This window comes from Ursus maritimus, unplaced genomic scaffold (genome assembly GCF_017311325.1).
Source record: "Ursus maritimus isolate PB19 unplaced genomic scaffold, ASM1731132v1 scaffold_8, whole genome shotgun sequence".
Taxonomy (NCBI): domain Eukaryota; kingdom Metazoa; phylum Chordata; class Mammalia; order Carnivora; family Ursidae; genus Ursus; species Ursus maritimus.
The window spans coordinates 46,504,302-46,525,678 of NW_024426996.1; the positions used below are offsets into that span (position 1 = coordinate 46,504,302).

Here is a 21,377-nt window from a genome sequence, read left to right on the forward strand (position 1 = left end):
CTGATGTGGGGCTCGATCCCACAACGCCGGGATCACGCCCTGAGCCGAAGGCAGACGCTTAACCGCTGTGCCACCCAGGCGCCCCAAGATTTTTTTAATTTATTTGACAGAGATAGAGACAGCCAGCGAGAGAGGGAACACAAGCAGGGGGAGTGGGAGAGGAAGAAGCAGGCTCATAGCAGAGGAGCCTGATGTGGGGCTCGATCCCATAACGCCGGGATCACGCCGTGAGCCGAAGGCAGACGCTTAACCGCTGTGCCACCCAGGCGCCCCTAGTTTTTATTTCCTGATTTGGGTTGATTTTTTTTCTTCCTCTTATACCTTCCTGTATTGAAAGAAATTTTTGAGAAGTGCAGGTATCATTTTTACAAAAACATTTAACAAAAGGGAGGTTTGGTTATTACACTATTTATAGGGAGAGTTCCAGATTTTAGTAATTAACCCAAAGGTTGCTAAGTAATCACTACTCCCTTTAACTTGCGTTCAAGAAATGAGTACTACTTTGTTTGCCTTTAGTTTTGTTTTATGTTGCTTTATATAACATCCCTGTCAAGACAGTGTAGTGTGGTGTCTTATAAAAACTTTTAAGTTTGCCTTGATATGAATTCTGACTTTGGCATTTAGTAACTGTGTGACCTCCGTCAAATTATGTGAGTTCTTCTCCTCATCTAAAAGTGAGTGTTATATTTACCTCACAAAATTGTTGTATGTACTCACATTACATAGGCTACTGCTAGAACCCAAGGTCTGTTCAAAAGGGAAAGCCTATTACTATTTTAAAAGTACAGGTTGTATTCGTATATAAGTATGTCTTTCTTAAGTAATGTCCTTTTTACAGTCAACAGTTTTAATACACCTATGTTTGAGTGTCTGTAAATTACTTAAAAGTGCTCTGCAATGGAATTTTCTCAGGTTTGAACTTCTTGTCCTGGAAGCTGTGCATCACCATAATGAGGCTTGTAATTCTTGATAACTATGACTTGGCTAGTGAGTGGGCAGCCAAATACATCTGTAATCGCATCATCCAGTTCAAACCTGGACAGGACAGATACTTTACATTGGGTTTACCAACAGGTAATACACCTTTTTTTTTTTTCATTTTAGGTACTTAACATCATGGGATGGAAGAGTTTACTTTAGTAAAATGTTTCCCCTTTATTTCTTGCCATATCACTGATTGAACATATTAGTTTATAAAGCCAGAAATGTGTGTGTGTGTGTGTGTGTGTGTAGATATATATATATATATATATATATATGTATATATATATATATCTATATATATCTGGCATCTGTGTTTCATTACTCTTTTCTTGTATTAAAATTGTACATCACTTGCCACTCCAAAATGCAAAAGGAAATATCCTAAACTTAAGTGATGGTCATAATATTTTTGTACCTTTATCTAGTCATCTTTTGTTTGTTTTTAAGGATGTTACTTTCACTATTCATATAATTAATTAGATTAGCCTTTCTAATGGTTGTTTGGAGGTATCTGAAGTATGTACTCTTGCCTCTTCATTTCACCTCCCCTGTTTCATATACTGTTATTATCTTATTAGCCTTTTATAATTTGTGTTTATTTTCTTTTTATTATAGAAGTATTGTGACTGAAAAATTGAAGACTGGTATGTCTTCATGACAGAGCAAACATAAATATGAATTGCATGTTTTATTGTATTTAGTTCCCTGTTAAGGTTTTTTTTTTTTTTTTTTTAAATTAACTAAGTAGTGTCATTGATCTCATGGCACTTAATTTGATATTGTTGGACCTGGAATCAGAGCTGCTACTTTCTTGGTGACTGCAGGGCATTTATTCTACCTCCCTAATCTTTGGTTTCCTTACCTTTAAGAAAGATAAGGATAATAATAGCCAATAATGTTGTTTGAGGCTCATATAAGGCAGTGTTTGTGCCACTCCCTTGTATACTGTAAATACTGTATAAATTTACAGTTCTCATAAGTGTGTCTTATTTAAACAGTATTTTGTTCTTTCTGCTCCTCCCCCCACATGTGCTAACTACATAAAAACTACAGTCATACTTTTTTCCACTTGTGTAATTTTCATGAAAGGTATTGTTTAACTCCTCAAGTTGTTTGTGTGTTATTTTGCTTTTTGTCTTTTGGTCCAGGGCAGTAGATATTGGTGAGAATGGCAGAGAGGGATTTTTAAAAATTGTACATACCAGACTGGCACCCTTAACACCTACATTTTTGATACAGGAGCCCCAGTGGTTGGACATGGCCTCTGTGTCAGTTTGCATACTGTGAACCTAGGCTGCAACCAGGCCAGCTGCTTTGATCACTCTGTCTTAAGTATGATGTAGAAATAAACAGTAATTTTAGCTTGGGGGCAGAAAGTCTTCAAAGTCATGAATGCAAACAGTCCTAAACATGCTTTTGTGTGTTTAGATCTACAAGTTTTCCTTATTTTGGGATAGTTTAACTGCTAATAATAAACCTGCCGATGACATATCTTGGAAAACCTTTCTTGACATTTTCCACTTTCCTCCTTAATTGACCATTGACAGTGTTAATCATGCTCTCTCCTCCTTGCCTTTGAAGTTTGAACATTTCTGTAATTGTCTGTAGCATGCTGTGTTTATCCCTCCACCAAGCACAGTTTCTGGGGAATATCTTTTCAGTGTTTACTGACGTGATCTTTTTTTTTTTTTTTTTTTTTTTAAGATTTTATTTATTTATTTATTTGACAGAGACAGCCAGCAAGAGAGGGAACACAGGCAGGGGGAGTGGGAGAGGAAGAAGCAGGCTCCCAGCAGAGGAGCCTGATGTGGGGCTCGATCCCAGAACTCCAGGATCATGCCCTGAGCCGAAGGCAGACGCTTAAGGACTGCGCCACCCAGGCACCCCTATTGACATGATCTTAACAAGCTTCACATTTAAGGGCCTCCGTGCTTCCTGACTCCCAAACTTATTTCTTGATTCTCTTACTCTGAATCATGATAGGAAAATTAGACTACTTGTAGTTCAAAGAATAGACCTAACCTTGCTGGCTTTACTTTCACTCATGTTGCTAGTGAGTTATATAATGAAAACTATATGAGCCATGGAACCAGACAGAATCTCTTGAATCTCTCTGGCTTCATCACCATATGATATTTGGCAAATTCCTTAATCTTTTTGACCCAGTTCTTCCATTCTCAAAATGCAAAAGACAATGCCAGTTTCCCAAGGCTGTGAGATTTACGTGAGCTGATGTGTAAAAATACCAGTATATAGCATCTATCACATGTTAAACATACAAATGTCATTGCTGGGTCTCCTCTCTGATCTTTTTTTTTATTTTCAACTATAGTCTAACTCTTAACTATTGGAATTCTACACCTTCTTCAAGACTTAGTTGAAATGTCATTTTCTTGGATCCTTCCTCCAAAAACAAGACTATAATCTTTTCTTCTTTGATTTACAACAGTTCTCCAGACTTCTTATAGGTTATTTATAATATTTTCCTTTGTTTTGGTTATTTTGTATTTGCCTGGTCCTATCTTGTGAGGTTTTTTAAGGTAGAAACAGTTTTAATCTTTGTTTTATCTGAATCATAGTAAGCACTTGATAGTAGTTATGTTAGTAAATGAGTTTTGCCAAGCAAATATTAAAATGAAGTTTTTTTAACCAGTGCACCATGTACCATATCTTTCATTATTTTATTTTCTTCAGCCACATGGATTAAAAAGTAGAAAATGGATTTTTTTTTTTTTTGTCTTCACCATTGCGACTTCTTTTTTTATTCATATATTCTTAAATCAAGGGAGCCCTATAATTATACTCTTGACATTGAAACAAACACAGATTTGTTTATGCTTCTAGGAAGAAAGAAGGAAAAGCACATTTATCCGTCTTTTAGATAGGTTTTATGTTAGTGGGGTATAGTTTTTTGAGATGGAATTATAAAATTTGTATAAATTATTAATTACAATTTAAAACAGTATGTTTGCTTTAGCTTTTAGAAAATCTTTTAGTCTTCCGTTCTCTGAACCTCTATTTATTATTTATAGCCACTTACATTATTCTTTCATCTCAAATGAAAGGCAGTCTTTTTACTACTATAGAATTTCTTTTGTTTTGTTTTGTTTTGTTTTGTTTTTTGCCAAAGACTGTTTAGTTCTGTCGTACTTCCTCTGTCTGGCACTTGAGTAGAAATTTTGTGTGCAGATGTTTTGTTTTGTGATGGTGGATATATTAGGAATTAATCAATACTCCAGCCAGGATTGGGAGGGCCAGATCACTTGTTAAGAATGCAGTCAATCTAACTTTCCAGTTTGTAGTTAAAATGAAAAAATACAGCAAATTTAAAAACAGGTCATCTTCAAGTGGCTAAATTTATTTATCTTTATTGTGTCATGTCAAGAAGCACTGTCAAACTGATTTTATTTTATAAAACTTGTAAAACAATCACATTTATAAAACAATAAAATCAAGAACTGATATGAAGTATCCAAAGCCAAGATCTCATTTCCCAGAGGTCGTTTTACTTTATACATTTTTTGCTGATACATGCTGAAGATAACGCAAAATAAGAAACAGAACCTCCAGTTAAAATCATAAAGGCTAATGTTCCTCAAACAGTCCTTGCCAATTTCTGCGTCTATTTTGAAAGCAGAGGCAGTATTTAAATTTAGCTCTGGTTTCCCTTTTGATTTCATTAAATGGTCAACTTGACCTTTTTATATTTCATTTATATGATATAAATCCTTCCCTAAAAAAGCTTTTTCTCAAAAGGTGAGTTGTTTTTCTTTTAATTCAGATGTGCTTTCTAGAAGTTTCTAATCTTGGAATATTCAACATTAATTCCAAATACTGAACAATTCTAGCATAATTTTCCAAACTATAATTTCTATTGACAGATTTCCAGTTTTATTCAGCAAATTCTAATTTACTAAGATTTCAAGGTACCTTGCAAATGTATGTATAATTCAAAAAAATTTGTTATTTAATATTTAAATTAACCATTGTTTCCCTAGTAAATTACAAATAGAGAATATCATTAAGAGAATAAGTAAATACAAACTTTTTTTAAAAAATAGATTTTTCACATTATGTTAGAAAATGGAATCTCTATCTGTTTTAGGGAGTACACCTTTAGGATGTTATAAAAAACTAATAGAATATCACAAGAATGGAGACCTTTCTTTTAAATATGTGAAGACCTTTAACATGGATGAATATGTAGGTAAGCTATATTATTTGAATATATTATTTAGATATATTTTAAATAAAATGAATATAGTTTAATAATATATTATCTGAATTTATGTTTTGAATGTAATATGATTATTTCTAGAAGATAATGTACTGCCTTGTGATGAGGTTGGGAGTTTTTATTTAAAAAACATATTTTTGTGATGGCAGCACGATATCGTGGAGGAATATGGTACTAGAAATCAGAAGATCTGTATTCATTCTTGGGCTCTGCCACTTACCAGTCATGCAACTTTGAGCCAGTCCCTCACAGTTCTCATTTTGTTTTTTCCTTCCCTTAAGGCAAACTTAAAACCAGTGTTGTTGTGGGGATAAATTGAGTACCACATATGTAAAAGTAATTAGTAAAGATTTTTCAAATATAAGTGTATTTATATTTGTGGCTATAAAGCTTTTATGATATATTGATTGTTAACTTGCTTAACAGGGAAGATCTGTGATGCAAATAAACTCTTGTTTTAAACTTGGAACATAGGAATACATTTTTAATGGCAGCCTAAGTGATAGCCAAAGAATTGTTATGATTCAGTATACTTTGCATGCATATAGGAAAAATTGATGAGAAACATAGACCAACATTTCAGATGTATGGCTAATTAATTTATGTTGAAATTAACACATGGATCAGTTCCACTGGTAAAAGTTTATGTGTTTGAGAAGTGGAGTACAGTGATTAAATGCATGTGAACTAGACTTCTGTGTTTAAATTCCAGTCTTTCTATGAGCTGTGTGACCTTGGGAAAATTACTTAATATTTCTGTGCTTTTCTGTTGTGTATCTGTAGGATGAGAATGATAAAGGTAATTCCATAGATGCTATATAAAATATTTGAGTAAGTACATGTAAGGTGATTAAAATAACATCGCATATAATGAGCATGTTTTCCACATAAAAATGCCTTTAAATTGGATTTAATTTGGCTATCCATTGGATATGGAATAGAAAGGTTATATGTTTTAAATAGCATTTATGGCTTAATCAGAAAAGTGAACTTTGGATTTATTCCTGGAAATACTTACATTTTTATTTGTTAACTTTTTATTTAGGACTTCCCAGAAATCATCCTGAAAGCTACCATTCTTATATGTGGAATAACTTTTTTAAGCATATTGATATAGATCCTAAGAATGCTCATATCCTTGATGGGAATGCTGCAGATTTGCAAGCAGAATGTGATGCTTTTGAAAAGAAAATAAAAGAAGCTGGAGGGATTGACCTTTTTGTTGGAGGTATGTAAAACATTTTGTCGTTAATCTTAACCTTTGTATAATGTCTGGAACACCTGTAACTGTCTATAATACCTATTCAGCTACTGATTTTTATTTTATTTTATTTTCATCAAAAATAATATTAAGGTTGCAAGTTAGAATTGTTTAAATTATGTCTTGAGAAATAAGTTCCAATACCTGCTAAACTTTTATATTATCTCTTTTATAATTAACAGTTTACCACATCTTACAGAATGAGTGATGTTTCTTTTCCTAAATTGTAATTCTTATCTTTTATGATTTCTTTAAAATTCCAACCCAGCTTTCTTGCCAAATTACAGGGTTAAATCTCTAAAAGTTTGCATGTGAAACAGGTGGATTTTAGCATTTCTGTACTGATCACTTAAATTGCTTCACTTAAAAAAAAATCAGTTAAGAATGATGTAAGACTTTATCATCACCCTTTAGCTAATGTGAACTAAGCTGTATAACTGTCTTCATAAATTCCACATGAATAAATGCTTAATTGGCTAAATTCCATTTGAAATTTATATATATCTACATGCATGCATGTGTTCATAATGTACTGTTGAAAATAGGAAGTTTCTTTCTTTGTAATGACAACGTGGTTTTCTATCGTCATTATGAAGCCTGAGACAGCTAATTAATTACCATAAGAATAGCATAACATCAACTAAACTGAAACCAAAATTGCTTTTTGCCAAAGTTTTTAGTATTCAACTAAACGTACTAAAGCTCTAAATTAATTTCTCCGGATATGTCTTATATTTAATTTATTAAAAGACTGCTTAAAAATACATGAATTAGATCTTCAGTAGAGCTGTATTGAGGCTGATTGATGGTTGAGGTGGCCAAGTATGGTTGTGGTAGTTGGTTGCCCTTGGGAAAAATTGGGTATTACAGTCAGACATGATTTGCATTCCGTTCTGGTCACTTCTGACCTTGGGAAGTTTATTGAAGTTCAGTATAATTAAGTTATTTGTAAAACGGGATTAACCATTCCAAAACTTGTGAGAATTAACCATGTTATAACATGTAAAATGCTTGCATAGTGGTTGGTGTGTCATTGGTATTTGATTAAGTGTTACTTCAGTCTTCTCTTTCTAAACTGTAGATAATGAAATAATTGTTCCTTAGTTCATTGAATTTCCTGCTTTTTTACTAAATTACGTCTAAGGGTATCCAGTAAGATTGAGATTTTTCTCTTGGAAGAAATTTTTTTCTCTACCTAACAGAGCCAATATTTACTTTCTTTTGTAGGTGGGATGGTTTTTATCTGAGCAAGAATCCAAGCTAGACTATTTTGCTTTTCAAAATAGAAAGTTATCTATGTTTTAAATAAAATTTGCTAATATTACCTCAGTATTCCTGGAAAACATTTGTATTCCAGTTTTGTCCATATGGCTCAATTTTGAGATAATTACTATTTGTACTTGCCAGTATCAAGGCTGTGGCAATCCACATTTGGGAACGTTTAAGGAGTGTACTACCCATGCATTCTTTAGAGTTTCTAAACTCCATATCAAAATCAGGTAGAATTACTATAATGTATACCTAATTACTGTAATGTAATTATACCTAATGTATCTGTATTTTAATTATATTGAGAAATATTTTCACCCATTTACATTCATTTGAGTATCTTTTTTTTTTCCTGTTAATTTATTTGCCTTACATAAGGAGCCATGTGACAAATCCCTTGGGGATTCCATGCCAGAAAATAGAATTTACTTGGGGTGGGGGTGGGGGGACCTAAGAATTCCTAAACTCCATTTTAGCCCTTTGTCTGTTTTCCAGAAATTATTTACCGCTTAATGTAGTGTTTAAGCCCGAATATCCCTTATCAGAGATTTCTCGTAGAACTTTCTTCTTTTCCTATACGTTTAAGTCACTTCTCTTTTTTGCTTAAGCTTTTTGGTGTATTTCCTCACTATAGGTCACCTTAGTTTTCCCTTTGAAACAGATGGAGTGTAAATTATAATTATGTATGCGTATCACTGACTCTTACTACTAGAAAGAACTTTGCTTTGTTTTCTAACCAATTTTTGTCTTGAGCTTCCTGTAGACATTCCCTCCTGACCAATCAGTCACTTAATCAGTCAGTCAATAAATAAGATTTCCTCGCCTCTTCCATTAACATCTTTACTGTAGTCGTGTCATGATCCAGGGCCTACCATTTTATATTTACCATCCAAAGGATGTAATTACTCTGTGTATAGGGGGAGAAGGGTTAGCTTATTGCATTTTCTTTGAACTTTCTCCTATTTGGGGCACCCTCTTATTGGATGTGTACTCATGAAAGAATCTTATTTGATTCTTTGCCTTTGTTAATCTAGGTTTGTTATTGGATTTTCAAGATGAGGCTTGGTATTTGGGTATTTGGGTCTTATCACTTACCCTTCTTTTGTTCCAGGGTTTGTTGGTTAATAAAAACACTAAGAACTGAGCCAAATGGGATCAAAATATCAGCCTTATTAAAGGTAAAGTTGGATTAGAGATTTCAGGTTGGGCTTGAGGCCAAAGTGGGGTTTCCTATTCTTCCCCTCTAAACTGGAAATAGTAGAATGAGAATAGCTCAAGACTATGAATCCATCGTGTCTTACTCCTGGGAAATAGAACAGGAATTCCCTTTCTTCAGTAGAAAAGAAAAAGGAAATATATTCTGCCAAAAGTTCTCATTCTCCCTGTGATGACAGAATTGTTAAAAGAGAGAGTAAAGTGTATCATGCAATCCCTGACCCACCCCCAGCAATAAAATACACAGATATGAAATTTTATAGATAAACTCTATAGAGATATTACTAACTTTAAAATCATCTTAAGGTACTGTTTTTAAAAAATAAAAATAAGTGGGGAAAACTTGAACCCTCTCCTTTGGCTACATTATTAGAATCTTTCATTTGCAAGTAACTGTAATCTACTTTGGGACCAAAAGTGAGTTAATTAAAACTGGAATGATTCTGGGCTGACTCACAGAATTGTTAGAAGAGTTGAGACAGCCAAGTCTGTGGAAGAACAAGAACCAAGGAGCCTCAAATCTCCAAAGCAGAAATTTATGGATACTCTCCTGCAGCGCTGTCGTCAGATACCTCGGCTGTAAATGCCTGCCTTCTTTTCTGCACCCCTGCTCAATTTTCAGAATTTCCTGAGACAGATTCTGACTGTTTCAGCTTGGGACAAGTATTGATCACTAGGCCATAATCATCCTGACTCAGAGAGAGACAAAGTAGATAAAGGTCCCCTCCATTGTGAGGGGAGCAGGGTGAGGTAGAAGAAGGAGAGAGAAACTATACCGAGCATACCAAAGAATAGCAAGCATCTACTCATTTATTCGGCCATTATGTATTGAGGGTCTTCTATGTGTCATGTATTGAGGGTCTTCTATGTGTCATGTATTGTTCTAAGAGGTAAGGGTATATAATTAAGAGAAAGTCCTTACTCCAATGAGATTTACATTCTACCCCCACAGAACTGTAGGAACACAGGGAAGGCCTATAATCCAGTCTGAGGTTTTATAGATGTTTCATAAAGGTGTAAATATATTAGTTTAGACTTAAAGACTGAGAATGTGCCATGGTTTTTAGATTTCATGATTATTTTCTTTAAAGTTTTGTAAAGCTTTATGAAACATTCTGAACGCTTTTAGGACATATTTATATGAGGAAACTCAATTTCTAAGAGGTACTTATGGTCAGTAAGGGAATATATTGACCTTTCTCTGTCATGAACCACTGCTGATAATTTCAGCCTTACTGTACACTTTTGTATGACTCACAATACAAGCTAGAACACTAATGTTGATCCTTGAGGACTTCCTATTTTTTCTGAAACTTTTATTTTCCTGGTGCTAGCCTTTCCTGTTTATACATACACAGAGAAATACAAATATTTGCACAGATATATACTTAAGAGGAGAAATTATAGTTTTACAAATCTAGAGAGAAATGCATATCTATAATTTAAAACTTTTATTTATAGGCAGATATATATACACTAATGGAAAAATCCATACATATTAACCACATGTAGGTCAGGTTTTATGTCACCACATTAAAATTCCTAGAATGTGGTGCTTTGGTAGCTTATATCTGCTCCCTAAGATTTTCATTTCTTCTTTGTTCCATCAAAACAGGTTCTTCTTTGTCATATTTTATTTTATTATAATCTGGGAGAAATAGGTTTGGATTATAGGCTAAGAGTCAGTAAAATACATCTATCATTAAAGTAAAATGCAGAGTATAAATGTAACAGGTATTTTAACTCAGAACTTGTGGGTTTTTTTTTTCATTGAGGTTGTCAGAACTCTGACTAGCTGGTAGGGTACACATATGTAGAACATGATTTATTCATGCCTTAGAAAGAGTCTTCATTTTACAAAAAGATTTACTTTCAGTTTCATTCAAATAAGGAATGTATTTTTATCTAAAATAGAGATGGGCAGTCCTAGAATATTAGAGCTGGCGGTAGGTCTTTTTAAAGCAGTGTTTTCAAGTTTTGGTCGTCACCCATTATTAGGTCATGAAATCAATATAGTCATTCACATTCTGCATTTCCCTTTTGTGTTTTGCTAATGAAATAGAATGGCTTCTAGCAGGGGTAAGTATTATTTCATGCAGTTCTTGTTTTTAATTATATTTGTATGTGTGTATATGTGTGCTAGATTGCAGTGTCAAATATATTTCTTGTAGTAGACTGTAGTCAAAATGTCTGAGGAAAACTACTGCCCTATATTGTCCAATCTAGACATTTTTGTAAGTGAGGAAACTATCCTACAGGGATGTTCAGTGGTTAATCGCACCATCTAGACTAGAACCAGGCAAGTTAAAAGTGTTGATCATAAAGACCACTGGGATAGGCATCAGAAGATTTAGATTTGAGTTTTATGTCAGTATTTACTAAATTGTTACCTTGAGTAGTCATGTATTATCCGTGCATGTCAGAGTTTCCTTCTGAGCTCAAAAAAGCTTGAGGAGATGAGGAAAATAGATATTCCTAATAAGATTATCTCACAAGATTGTTGACTATATGTGTTCTTAAGATGTGAAAATACTTTATAAACTGTGAAGTGTTGTGTTTTAATATAAGCCAATGTGCTAAATTTTACTGCTATTACAATCATGCTAGCTCAGTGCTAAGCATATGGAATACATTGCAATACTTCTTGAATCAAATACAGGAACAAATATTTTAATGCAGCATGAGAAATTTGGCTATCATATAAAATAAGGTGAGCGTGTTTATGACTATTTGCTCTTAAAAACAAGTTGAACTTTGAGAAATCTTATTTACTCTCTGCATCTATGTGTGTGTATACTTCTTTTAAAAGGAATTGGTCCAGATGGTCATATCGCTTTCAATGAACCAGGATCCAGTTTAGTATCAAGGACAAGATTAAAGACTCTAGCAATGGACACCATTTTGGCAAATGCTAAATATTTTGATGGAGATTTATCGAAGGTGCCAACTATGGCTCTAACAGTTGGTGTGGGGACAGTGATGGATGCAAGAGAAGTAAGAATTCAATATTCTTTGATGTCTGAAGATTTTGGAGGAATTATGGCATCAAATAATTTTGGTTACATCCTGTTAACTATGTAAATTGTTATCTAGCTTTCAATGACTTCTGTTAGTCTCATTGCATGTTTTGAATCCAACTAAGTTAAGTCTTTTGGAGCTTATGTAAACTAAGAATTAGGCACCACCCCTTCTGGAATACTGCTATATTGGCCTGTTCCTGCTTCACAGTTTGAGTTCCTAAACTCATACTGATCAAATGGTCTGTTTTTAAGTGAATTGTCTGTTATAACGAAGATGCAATGCTGGTTAACACTAAACAATTTTTGGAGGCTCAGGATAACTTAGTATAAAGTACTTCTTGACTGTGGGAGGATAGCCAGTTAGTTTCCAGCAGAAAAAGAACCCATCTAAGGTGTTCTAAATTTGGTATTATGCTTAAGAAGGCAACTACTCTGAACAATAGAACCTGCCTAATTTTTAGATTTTTAATTGGGCTTTCATTTCCTTCCCTGAGAATAACAGAACAAATTATAGTCAGCTCATGATTATAAGTGGTTCAATTATATGGAAACTCCATTCCTTCCTGATAACAAGATGGGACAGGTTCAGAGGAAAAGCATACAGACAAATTAAGATGAATAAATATCAGATCTTAATGTAAATATTTCTAGACTTGAACATACGAATAGAACTGTCATTCAGAATGTAGTTTGTCATCTAAAAATCTATCAGTATGTGAAGAAAGACCTTTCAAGAATTGAAATTCCTTAGTAAAAAAGTTGAAAAAGATTTTAGAGCAGTTGTATTTCTAAAATATGAAACTGAAAGTTATGCAAATAGACTTACATTTAACAAGATTTAAGTTGTAATGTAACAAGCTAATTCTTAGAATGAACAGAGAGTTATTAAGATACTGATTTTTTTTTTCTTTTGGTCAGTTTTCCAACAAAATTTTATGCCACTCACCTCATGGTATTCACTCCCAGCATGATTATAAAGAAAATTATTATGGCAAAACTATTCTAGGACTTCTTTAAATAAAGAAGTCCCGGGGGCCTTAGTGCTTTGATTTTTATATCCTTTTTTTGAAACAATATCATGTCATTATACTTAATGATTTTCTTCAATTGTAAGGAGCTTAGTGTGTACAGATTTTCATTTGCCAGCGAATTTAACTGTGATGTGAGCTGTTCTATAATTTTAGTTTCATTAAGATCAAATACACTTAATAAAATTTGGAATCAATGTGTGGGGAAGATGCTATTGTTAGATGGAAAGTACATATGAATGGTAAACTAAATTTTAAGTGGTTAGTCATCAGGAAGCAGCTTCACAATTTGACATCTCTGTTAATGAGGACCTTCTGTACACACCTTGGAAGTGACACGCTGGAAGTTATTATAGGTTTCCTTAAGACTTGGGAATTGTCAACTAGGTAAGGAACCACACCGGTCACTCCTTTATCACTCTTTCTTTGGCTTGAGGCCCTCACACTGATGGTATGTGTGAAATGCTCTACTTTTCCAGACCTTGCTTAGAAAATGGCACCTTTCAGTTTTCAACTTTCAAAACTCCCTTTCTTGACCATAATCCTCATCGTCAAAGTTACTTTCTTCTCTTTTCTCTTGACCACTCTGTTCTTTTCCTTTGTATCACTTCTCACAATTTCTGATTGTTCTTGTATGTTTACTGGTTTAATATCTTTTTTCTCACTAATTTACAATCTCTGTGAGTTTCTATGTCGTGTATATCTAGCACCTTACACTACCTGTCACATAATAGGTATTTAATAACGGGAATCGTGTGAATGAATTGCGTTCATAATTCATGTTGGAAAAAAATTCTATCCACAGCTTGGTCGTCTACTTGAGCCACCAAATCTGATTTTTGTTGACTTTTGGCTCTTCGCCAAAATTTAAATTTACCTGCAAAGAGTTGAAATTTGTTTTTACTAAGATATATTTAAAGATAAGGTCATATATTTAAAGGTAATTTCAAAAGAGAAAACAAATTGTTTTCCACTATTGCAACATCTTTATAATTGTTATATATAATAATACTTTGGATATTTATTCTTAAGGTGACATAGGAAAAAAAATAAAATTTAAAAATCTGCTTTTGATTTTGCTACTTTACTAAAAGTCACAAGGTCAGTAACGACTTCTCTATTGCTAGCACTGGCATCTTCTCTGCAGGTTTTATCCTACTGGGTCTCTTTTCATCATCTGCTACTGTTGACCATCCCTCCCATCCTAAAACTCTGCCATTACTTTTCTTACTTTCTGAGCATTCCTTCCTAGTCTGCTTCCCAGGCTTTTCTTCTTCATCTGCCTTTTGAATAATCTTGTTCCCTAGGATTTCATTCTGGAACTGCATATTCACTCTGCATGCTTTGGGGCATGACCTTTTTTTTTTTTTTTTTTTTTCAAATATGTCAATAGCAGTCACTGTTTGGAACACTCTTTCAGTAGTGTTATCACTATTCCAAAAAGATAAAGTACTCTCAATACAGTGAGAATAATACGTATCTTTGTCTTGTACTCTTTCTGAAGCTGCACGTTTTGTATTTCCAACTTCCAGCTGACATCTAGATATTTAGACTACCTATACTTAAGCTGTCTAAAATTTATCTTTCCACCAAATTTGCCTTTCTTCTGGATATTGCCTCCCTTGGTGAATAGCAGCACTCACATGAAAATTATCTGAGCTTGAAGTATGTCATTCTCAGTTTCTTCTCTACAACTAATCAGTCACCAACTTTTAACAAATAATTTAGAGGTAAATAAGGATCTTGCCCTCCATCACCACTGCCTATTAAGTCTGTATATCAATTTTTTCAAGGATTATTAGTTCATTCTGACATATATACACTTACATTTGCACATGTTCTTTGAATTATAGACTTTTAGGAATTTGGAACCAAGAGCTTGGATTTTCTATAATTCATAAGGGTATTCTTAGTCTTGTGTGCTTAATGGGCAGGTCTTACATTTAAGTAGATCCCTAATCCTCCTTTAAATCTAGTTTTTGTTTCAAGACAACTCTGGTAACATCTGTTCAGTGAAATAGTCTTTAGGCTTCTTTCTCTAACTTTCAAAGTAATATCTACTGTAATGATTGGATTAGAGCAATTTGGTATATCATTCCTGGTTATATAAGTTCTTGGTTGACCTGCAATTCTGCTTTTGCAAAACAGCCCTTTTCTTTCTTTCTTCTTCATTTTCCCAGCTCATTTCTGCACATCAGTATCTAATGTATTAATAAGTACTTGCATTATGGTATATTCAATAATACTTCATAAAAAGAAACTGTTTTACTTTTTTTTTTTTTAAAGATTATTTATTTATTTATTTGACAGAGAGAGACAGCCAGCGAGAGAGGGAACACAAGCAGGGGGAGTGGGGGGGGGGAGAAGCAGGCTCCCGGCGGAGCAGGGAGCCCAATGCAGGGCTCGATCCCAGAACCCTGGGATCATGCCCTGAGCCAAAAGCAGACGCTTAATGACTTAGCCACCCAGGCGCCCCACTATTTTACTTTCTTAAACCGGAAGAGTTACACTTTATGCTTGCTTTTACCTTGAAAAATAAAAATAAAAACTCAAACTGTGAAGAAATATGTAGCTATTTTTATTCTACCTTCAGAAGAATATTGGTGCTAACATCTTTCTGTTAGAAAAATAGAGTTTTTTAGTCATTTGAACCATGTTTTAAGAATTAACATGTAATGGTCATGACTTTTCAGGTAATGATCCTCATAACAGGTGCACACAAGGCATTTGCTCTCTACAAAGCAATAGAAGAAGGAGTAAATCACATGTGGACTGTTTCTGCTTTCCAGCAGCATCCCCGAACTATTTTTGTGTGTGATGAAGATGCTACTTTAGAATTAAGAGTTAAAACTGTGAAATACTTTAAAGGTGAGCATTGAAATTTCAGAAGCAGACTGTGAGAATGTCCCATTGTAGATGACAATTAAAACTTAATAGACTGTGGAGTTACATCTGCACTGTGCCTGTTGAAACTGGCATTTTGCCAACACAGTAGCCAGTTCTTTTTTAAGGAATAGAAAACTCTCATCTCAAGTAATAGTAGCTTTCAGAATAGTTTCCTATTTTTTTCTTGAAATCCAAAATTTAATAAAATATATTTTACTTTCATATTGTATATACAAGATTAAATAACCCAAAAGGAAATATATATATATGTTCTGATTTTCTTTTGTTTCCTTGTCCCACCTTCCTTGCCAAGCTATGGTTTAGAATCTAATCAGCAGATAAGTTGGGTTGCCCACTATCTCATTTAATCTTCACAATTTCAAATTATTCCCATATATCAGATATAATGGTTCAGTGTCAGAGCAGTATGGAATAAACTCTCAAGTAAGCAAGGGTTTGACTGCCCAGATTCTGCATGTAGCTTGTCCTTTTGACTCTTCCTGCAGTCTAGTTCAGTAATTCTTAAACCTTACCGTAGCAGGTTGTATATATGAAACCACACGTGCTTGATGTAGTGGGTGATTTAAGAGATGTTCAAGGAAAATTTGACTATACTGTTTAGAAACCATTCCCTGCTTAAGATGAATTCCCCATATAGATACACACACATAATAAACAAGCTGTAAAATAGGTGCTCTTTATAAAGTACTTGTATTTTATATAGCTGATATGAAAATATTATGTAACTGGTCATACATATATATATATAGGTTAGTATTTCACAGAGTAGTATGTATACTGTTGATATTACATGAATATGTATTTTTAATCTTTTTACTCTAGTTACTAGGTGTTTATTTAACATGTATTAGAAAAAATACACTGAATCAATCAAACCTGTATTCCATGAATATCATTGTTTTGACAGAGTTAAAGAAGTTACCATATTTTATTTCCTCTGAGACACATCTTTTTTCATATCTATCTTGTCGAAATTGGGATGTGTTTAAAATTGGTGTCAATATCAGTTACCTAGTAGCATTTTTTCTTAATGGTATATAAAATAATGTCTTACAGTCTCCAGCATCTCATTCATGAAATATAGTATATAAACTGTAAGTCAATTTAAAGGAAATCTTTAACTCATAGTTCATGTAAATGTGTGAATGTGGCAGAGATCCTGAAGATGATACACCAATGAAGTTTGATGAACAGTGAACAATCACAATTTTGATCATGTTTATATAGTTTTTGCACTTAGGTTTTGTGAGCATTTTCCTATCACTAAATATTCTTCAAAAGCATTTTTAATGGCTATATAAGTAGATGTATCATAATTTACTTAAACCTATTCTTACTGTTAAATGCTTATTAGATTATTTCCATTTATATTTTTATCAAAAATTATTTTACCAAGCCACAAAAATATGAAACTGAAATATTGTCAAGTTTTTTTAATAAGTTGACAGGTGAAAGAGAAAGATCTGTGATGAGTTTTGAATAAGAGCCCTTGTATGGAGTTTTACCTATATATTTCCATGTAGTCTTTCAGATTTCATGATAAATACTAGATTCCTTGAAAAAAGTAATGGAATCCCCATTATCCACATATTTTAATGTCAGAGATTCATTTAACATTCCTATGTTCTGGTACCAGCAATCCTCAGGTAAACCCTTGTGCTTATCAGATGTTGTCAATTCGTTTTTATCATAAAATGTTTACACTTTAGTGAAGTAAATATTTATTAAGATACTTAATAATAGCCAATACTTTTATGACCAGGCACTATTCTAAATGGATTATACTTGATTTACTTTATTCTCATGATTCAATGAAGTGGGTATTCTTGTAATCCCATTTACAGATGAGTTAACAGGCTTAATAGATATGTTAAGTCACCCAAAGTCATACAGCTCATATGTGGGCAGAGCTGGGTAAGTGAAACTGGGTTTATCTGGCTTCTGGGCTTTTGTCCACTGTTTGTACTGCCTCATAGAAAGGAATAAACTCTGGCTATCTAAATCATATTTGTTTGTTTGGGTTGCTTTCATACTATAGTAATTGCTTCCAAAAAGGTATAGACATAGGTTAAAGATAATTTAAAACAGAAGGGAGGAGGTGAATACATGTATTTTGTTCTTTCAATTCATCTATCCAGATTCTAAGCTGTTCTGAAACATTTTGAAGTATAGACTATTCATGAGAGAATCACTGCACTGCTCTTTTGAGGATACTGTGTATTCTACTATGGATCTGTATTTATTTCTGGAGAGGTTCAGGGTATCAGCCTCAGAGTGCCTCCCGTCAATATGGAGAAAAATGGAATTGAGATATTATTCTGGGCTATGTGCAGACCTCATTTTACAGTAAGGTATTTTAATACAGGGTAAAATAAATCAATATTCATAAATATACATATTATAAGTGTAGTTTTATCTATTTGCCGTATTTTCACTGAGGTATTTTATCACTTCAAGATGTACTGGAGGATATGAATCCTGTAGTTACCTTCTGTAATTCTTCAGATTCCAGTCACATTACTACGGTTTCTTCTGCCATCACTAAAAAGTGCATAAAAGGGCTCTATTTAGGTCCTGAAGAAAATCTAGGTTAATTGCATCTAAAACAATAAAAATCATTAGCAAATGGGACATTTCAGTATATACCTTTTGGAAGATAGTAACTCATAGGAAAACAGTTTGTTTTATTCTAAATTTTTTGGTTTTGATTTTATATAAAGCCTGTGTTTACGTACTTGAGAGTTTATTTTCAAGACCTCATCATCATGGTGAACATTTTTTTTTGTTCCATCCTTTGTAGGCCCCACTCCAGTAGTTTGAGACAGAGATTGAATGGGTTCAGATTGAGTCCAAACCATAAAACTGACATTTAGAATCTATGACATTTAACTACTTCTGGCAACATGTTAGGAAGTCTATACTTTTTAGTACTCAGAATTTTTTTCTGTTAAGTAGCAATTATTTTTTTCTATCAAATTCTTGTATAAAAAATTGTCAGCTTTACCTTAAGTCATAATAAATTCTCTATGTAACATCCAGAATGCATTTCTAGTTTGGAAACAGCCTGTGTGTAAAAGTTACAGACAATGTATAGTTAAACTTTATAGAATTGAATTTTTAATGTTTATTCTGATGTTTTGTGTTTTCAAGCTCTAATGTATTTCCATGATCAAAGCTGTAAGTAAATGATAGATGAATGTATCAAGTAGAATGATCCTCTTAATTACAGCTGCTTCTCCATAAGAGGTTACATCTTCTAAACTGAGTGGCTAAGGTTACTGTTGTCTTTGTTGTTCCCTCTCCTGGGTTTCTCCAGTCCCCATTTTATTGCTCTTTACATTCTGGTTGTTGACATGGATTAAACTTTTCGGTTAAATCCTGTTTTAAATAGGATTGGTTTAGAGATATCATCTGGTAAATCGTTTTCATTAGCAAGTATTTCTTCTGCATTATAAAAATTACCCTTTATGTTTTTGGTAAATATAAATTATATTTTCCAGTTAGTGTCATCAGCCAAGAAAACAGGCCCAAGTGCCTTCAAGTACATAGTCTCACATGGTGGTGTAAGAAGTATTTCTTCCTGAAAGTATTTGATTCAGCATCATAAAAAGTTGGCTCATTAAGTGATTTGAGAAAATAAAATGTAATATATTTTGTTAAAAGCTTTGCAAAGGTAGGGACTTAAGTTTTATTCACTGCATTATTTCAGCATCTGGGAGTGTGCCTGGTACAATGGAGGCATTTGATAAATTGTAGGTAGTTGGACAGGTGGATGGGAGAACACTGGACTATGAGACCACCACAGTCTAAGCACTAAATTATGTAAATCACCCTATGAAGCCCAAAGGATATTAAATAAAGAGTTCAATAGTAGCTGAAGAAAACTTTTTGAGTTGATAGAATGGAAGGCCCTAGAAAATGGATAGTAGCACTCAGATTGAGAGGAGATAGCATAAGCACAGCACAGAATTTAAGGAAGAGCTAACACAGGAGCAGAACAAGTTCTTGTTAATAGACTAGAGAACAGTTAAAGTATACTGGTATAAAATGGGGCTAGATTGTATTTTTTTATTTTTATATTTTTTAGTAATCTCTACACCCAACATGGGGCTTGAATTTACAAACCCAAAATCAAGAGTCGCACGCTCTTTGACTGAACCAGCCAGGAGACCCTGGGCTAGATTATACTTTAAAAGCAAAAGGGAATGCTGAGGTTAAGAACAAAAAGGAAAATCAGGGTTCAAATGTTATGACTCTTAATCTCTTTTGGGTCATGGACCACTATGAAAATCTGGTGAAGAGACTGTCCTCAGAAAAAAATGCACACACACTTGCATACACAAATTTATATTAATGCAGGAGATTCAAAGACTCCTTGAACCATCTCTAGCTCTATCATATCCTAGGAGTTGAGGCTATACTTGATTTCTGCGAGGTGGACAGCTGCCAGCTGTCATCAGTTTGGGAGTCGGAAATGATTCAGTATTGACTGCTCTACTTTTGTTGCATTCTAAGTTTAACTCTTTGGTTATGTTTAAATGTGGAGTCTTCAACTTTTTAATGGCACCTTGGATTTTTTATTAACCTCCTTCAGTATAGTTTGTTATCACCCCTCTTGTAAAAATACACATGTCAAAATAGTGGAAAATAATTTGCCAGATGAATGGATAGCGTAATACTTTGGAGAACTAAAGCTATCCTACTTTAACAATGGTTCTGAGTCCCTGGGCTAGAGTCTGGTAGAGAAATGCCAGAGGATCAAACTCAACAGACATATAGGATGTAATTAAAATGTATTAACCAAGTCAGGATTCAAATTTGTTATTTTGCCATTCTGAAGCTCTGAAGGCAAGAGCTGCTTCTACTCCCAAGAATTTGTACTCATTCTGTATCTACAGCTTCATAAATAACTGCAAATTGCTACTTGCTAGGTAGTTAACTAAACATTATGAAACATTTCTATTTGCATTTTTCAATAAAACTTAACTATTTTGTATCAGATGGGAACCAGTATACTTATTGTATCTTATAAAGCTTCTATTTTCTAAGGTGAATGAGATATAATTCAAAATTAAAAATAAAACTAGAATTGTGCTTTTTTTCTTTAAGGTTTAATGCATGTGCACAATAAACTTGTGGATCCACTATACAGTATGAAAGAAGGAAATTGAAGGAGATTGGAGCAAAATTCTGCTTGAATGAACAGAACACTTTTATAAGTAGTAGACGAATTTTCAGCTATGCAATATGATAAAACATGGGGATTTTTTGAAGACTGTCATTTTTGAAGTCCAGTATCTATATGTTAAACATTCCATATTTAGAATGTGTCCATTTTATACTAAGGTTTAGGAGAAGTAGTTGGCTCTCACAAATAGCTGTTTATTATAAAAGTACAGAAGCCACACAGCCACCCTGTAAAACACCACAGAAATGAAATGTCTGTTTAAAAAATT

General features: G+C 33.6%; 1 protein-coding gene across 1 annotated transcript in view; it reads left to right on the plus strand.

The window, feature by feature from the left end:
- The window catches only part of GNPDA2 (glucosamine-6-phosphate deaminase 2), a 23,918-nt gene extending 2,550 nt beyond the window's left edge, over positions 1–21,368 (plus strand). Inside the window, exons 2-7 of the mRNA XM_008701436.2 lie at positions 913–1,074; positions 5,090–5,191; positions 6,267–6,449; positions 11,776–11,960; positions 15,708–15,882; positions 21,031–21,368. Coding sequence (XP_008699658.1) covers positions 951–1,074; positions 5,090–5,191; positions 6,267–6,449; positions 11,776–11,960; positions 15,708–15,882; positions 21,031–21,092 — 831 coding nt within the window. The 5' untranslated portion in view covers positions 913–950 and the 3' untranslated portion in view covers positions 21,093–21,368. The remainder of the gene's footprint in view (positions 1–912; positions 1,075–5,089; positions 5,192–6,266; positions 6,450–11,775; positions 11,961–15,707; positions 15,883–21,030) is intronic.
- The last annotated feature ends 9 nt before the right edge of the window (positions 21,369–21,377 follow it).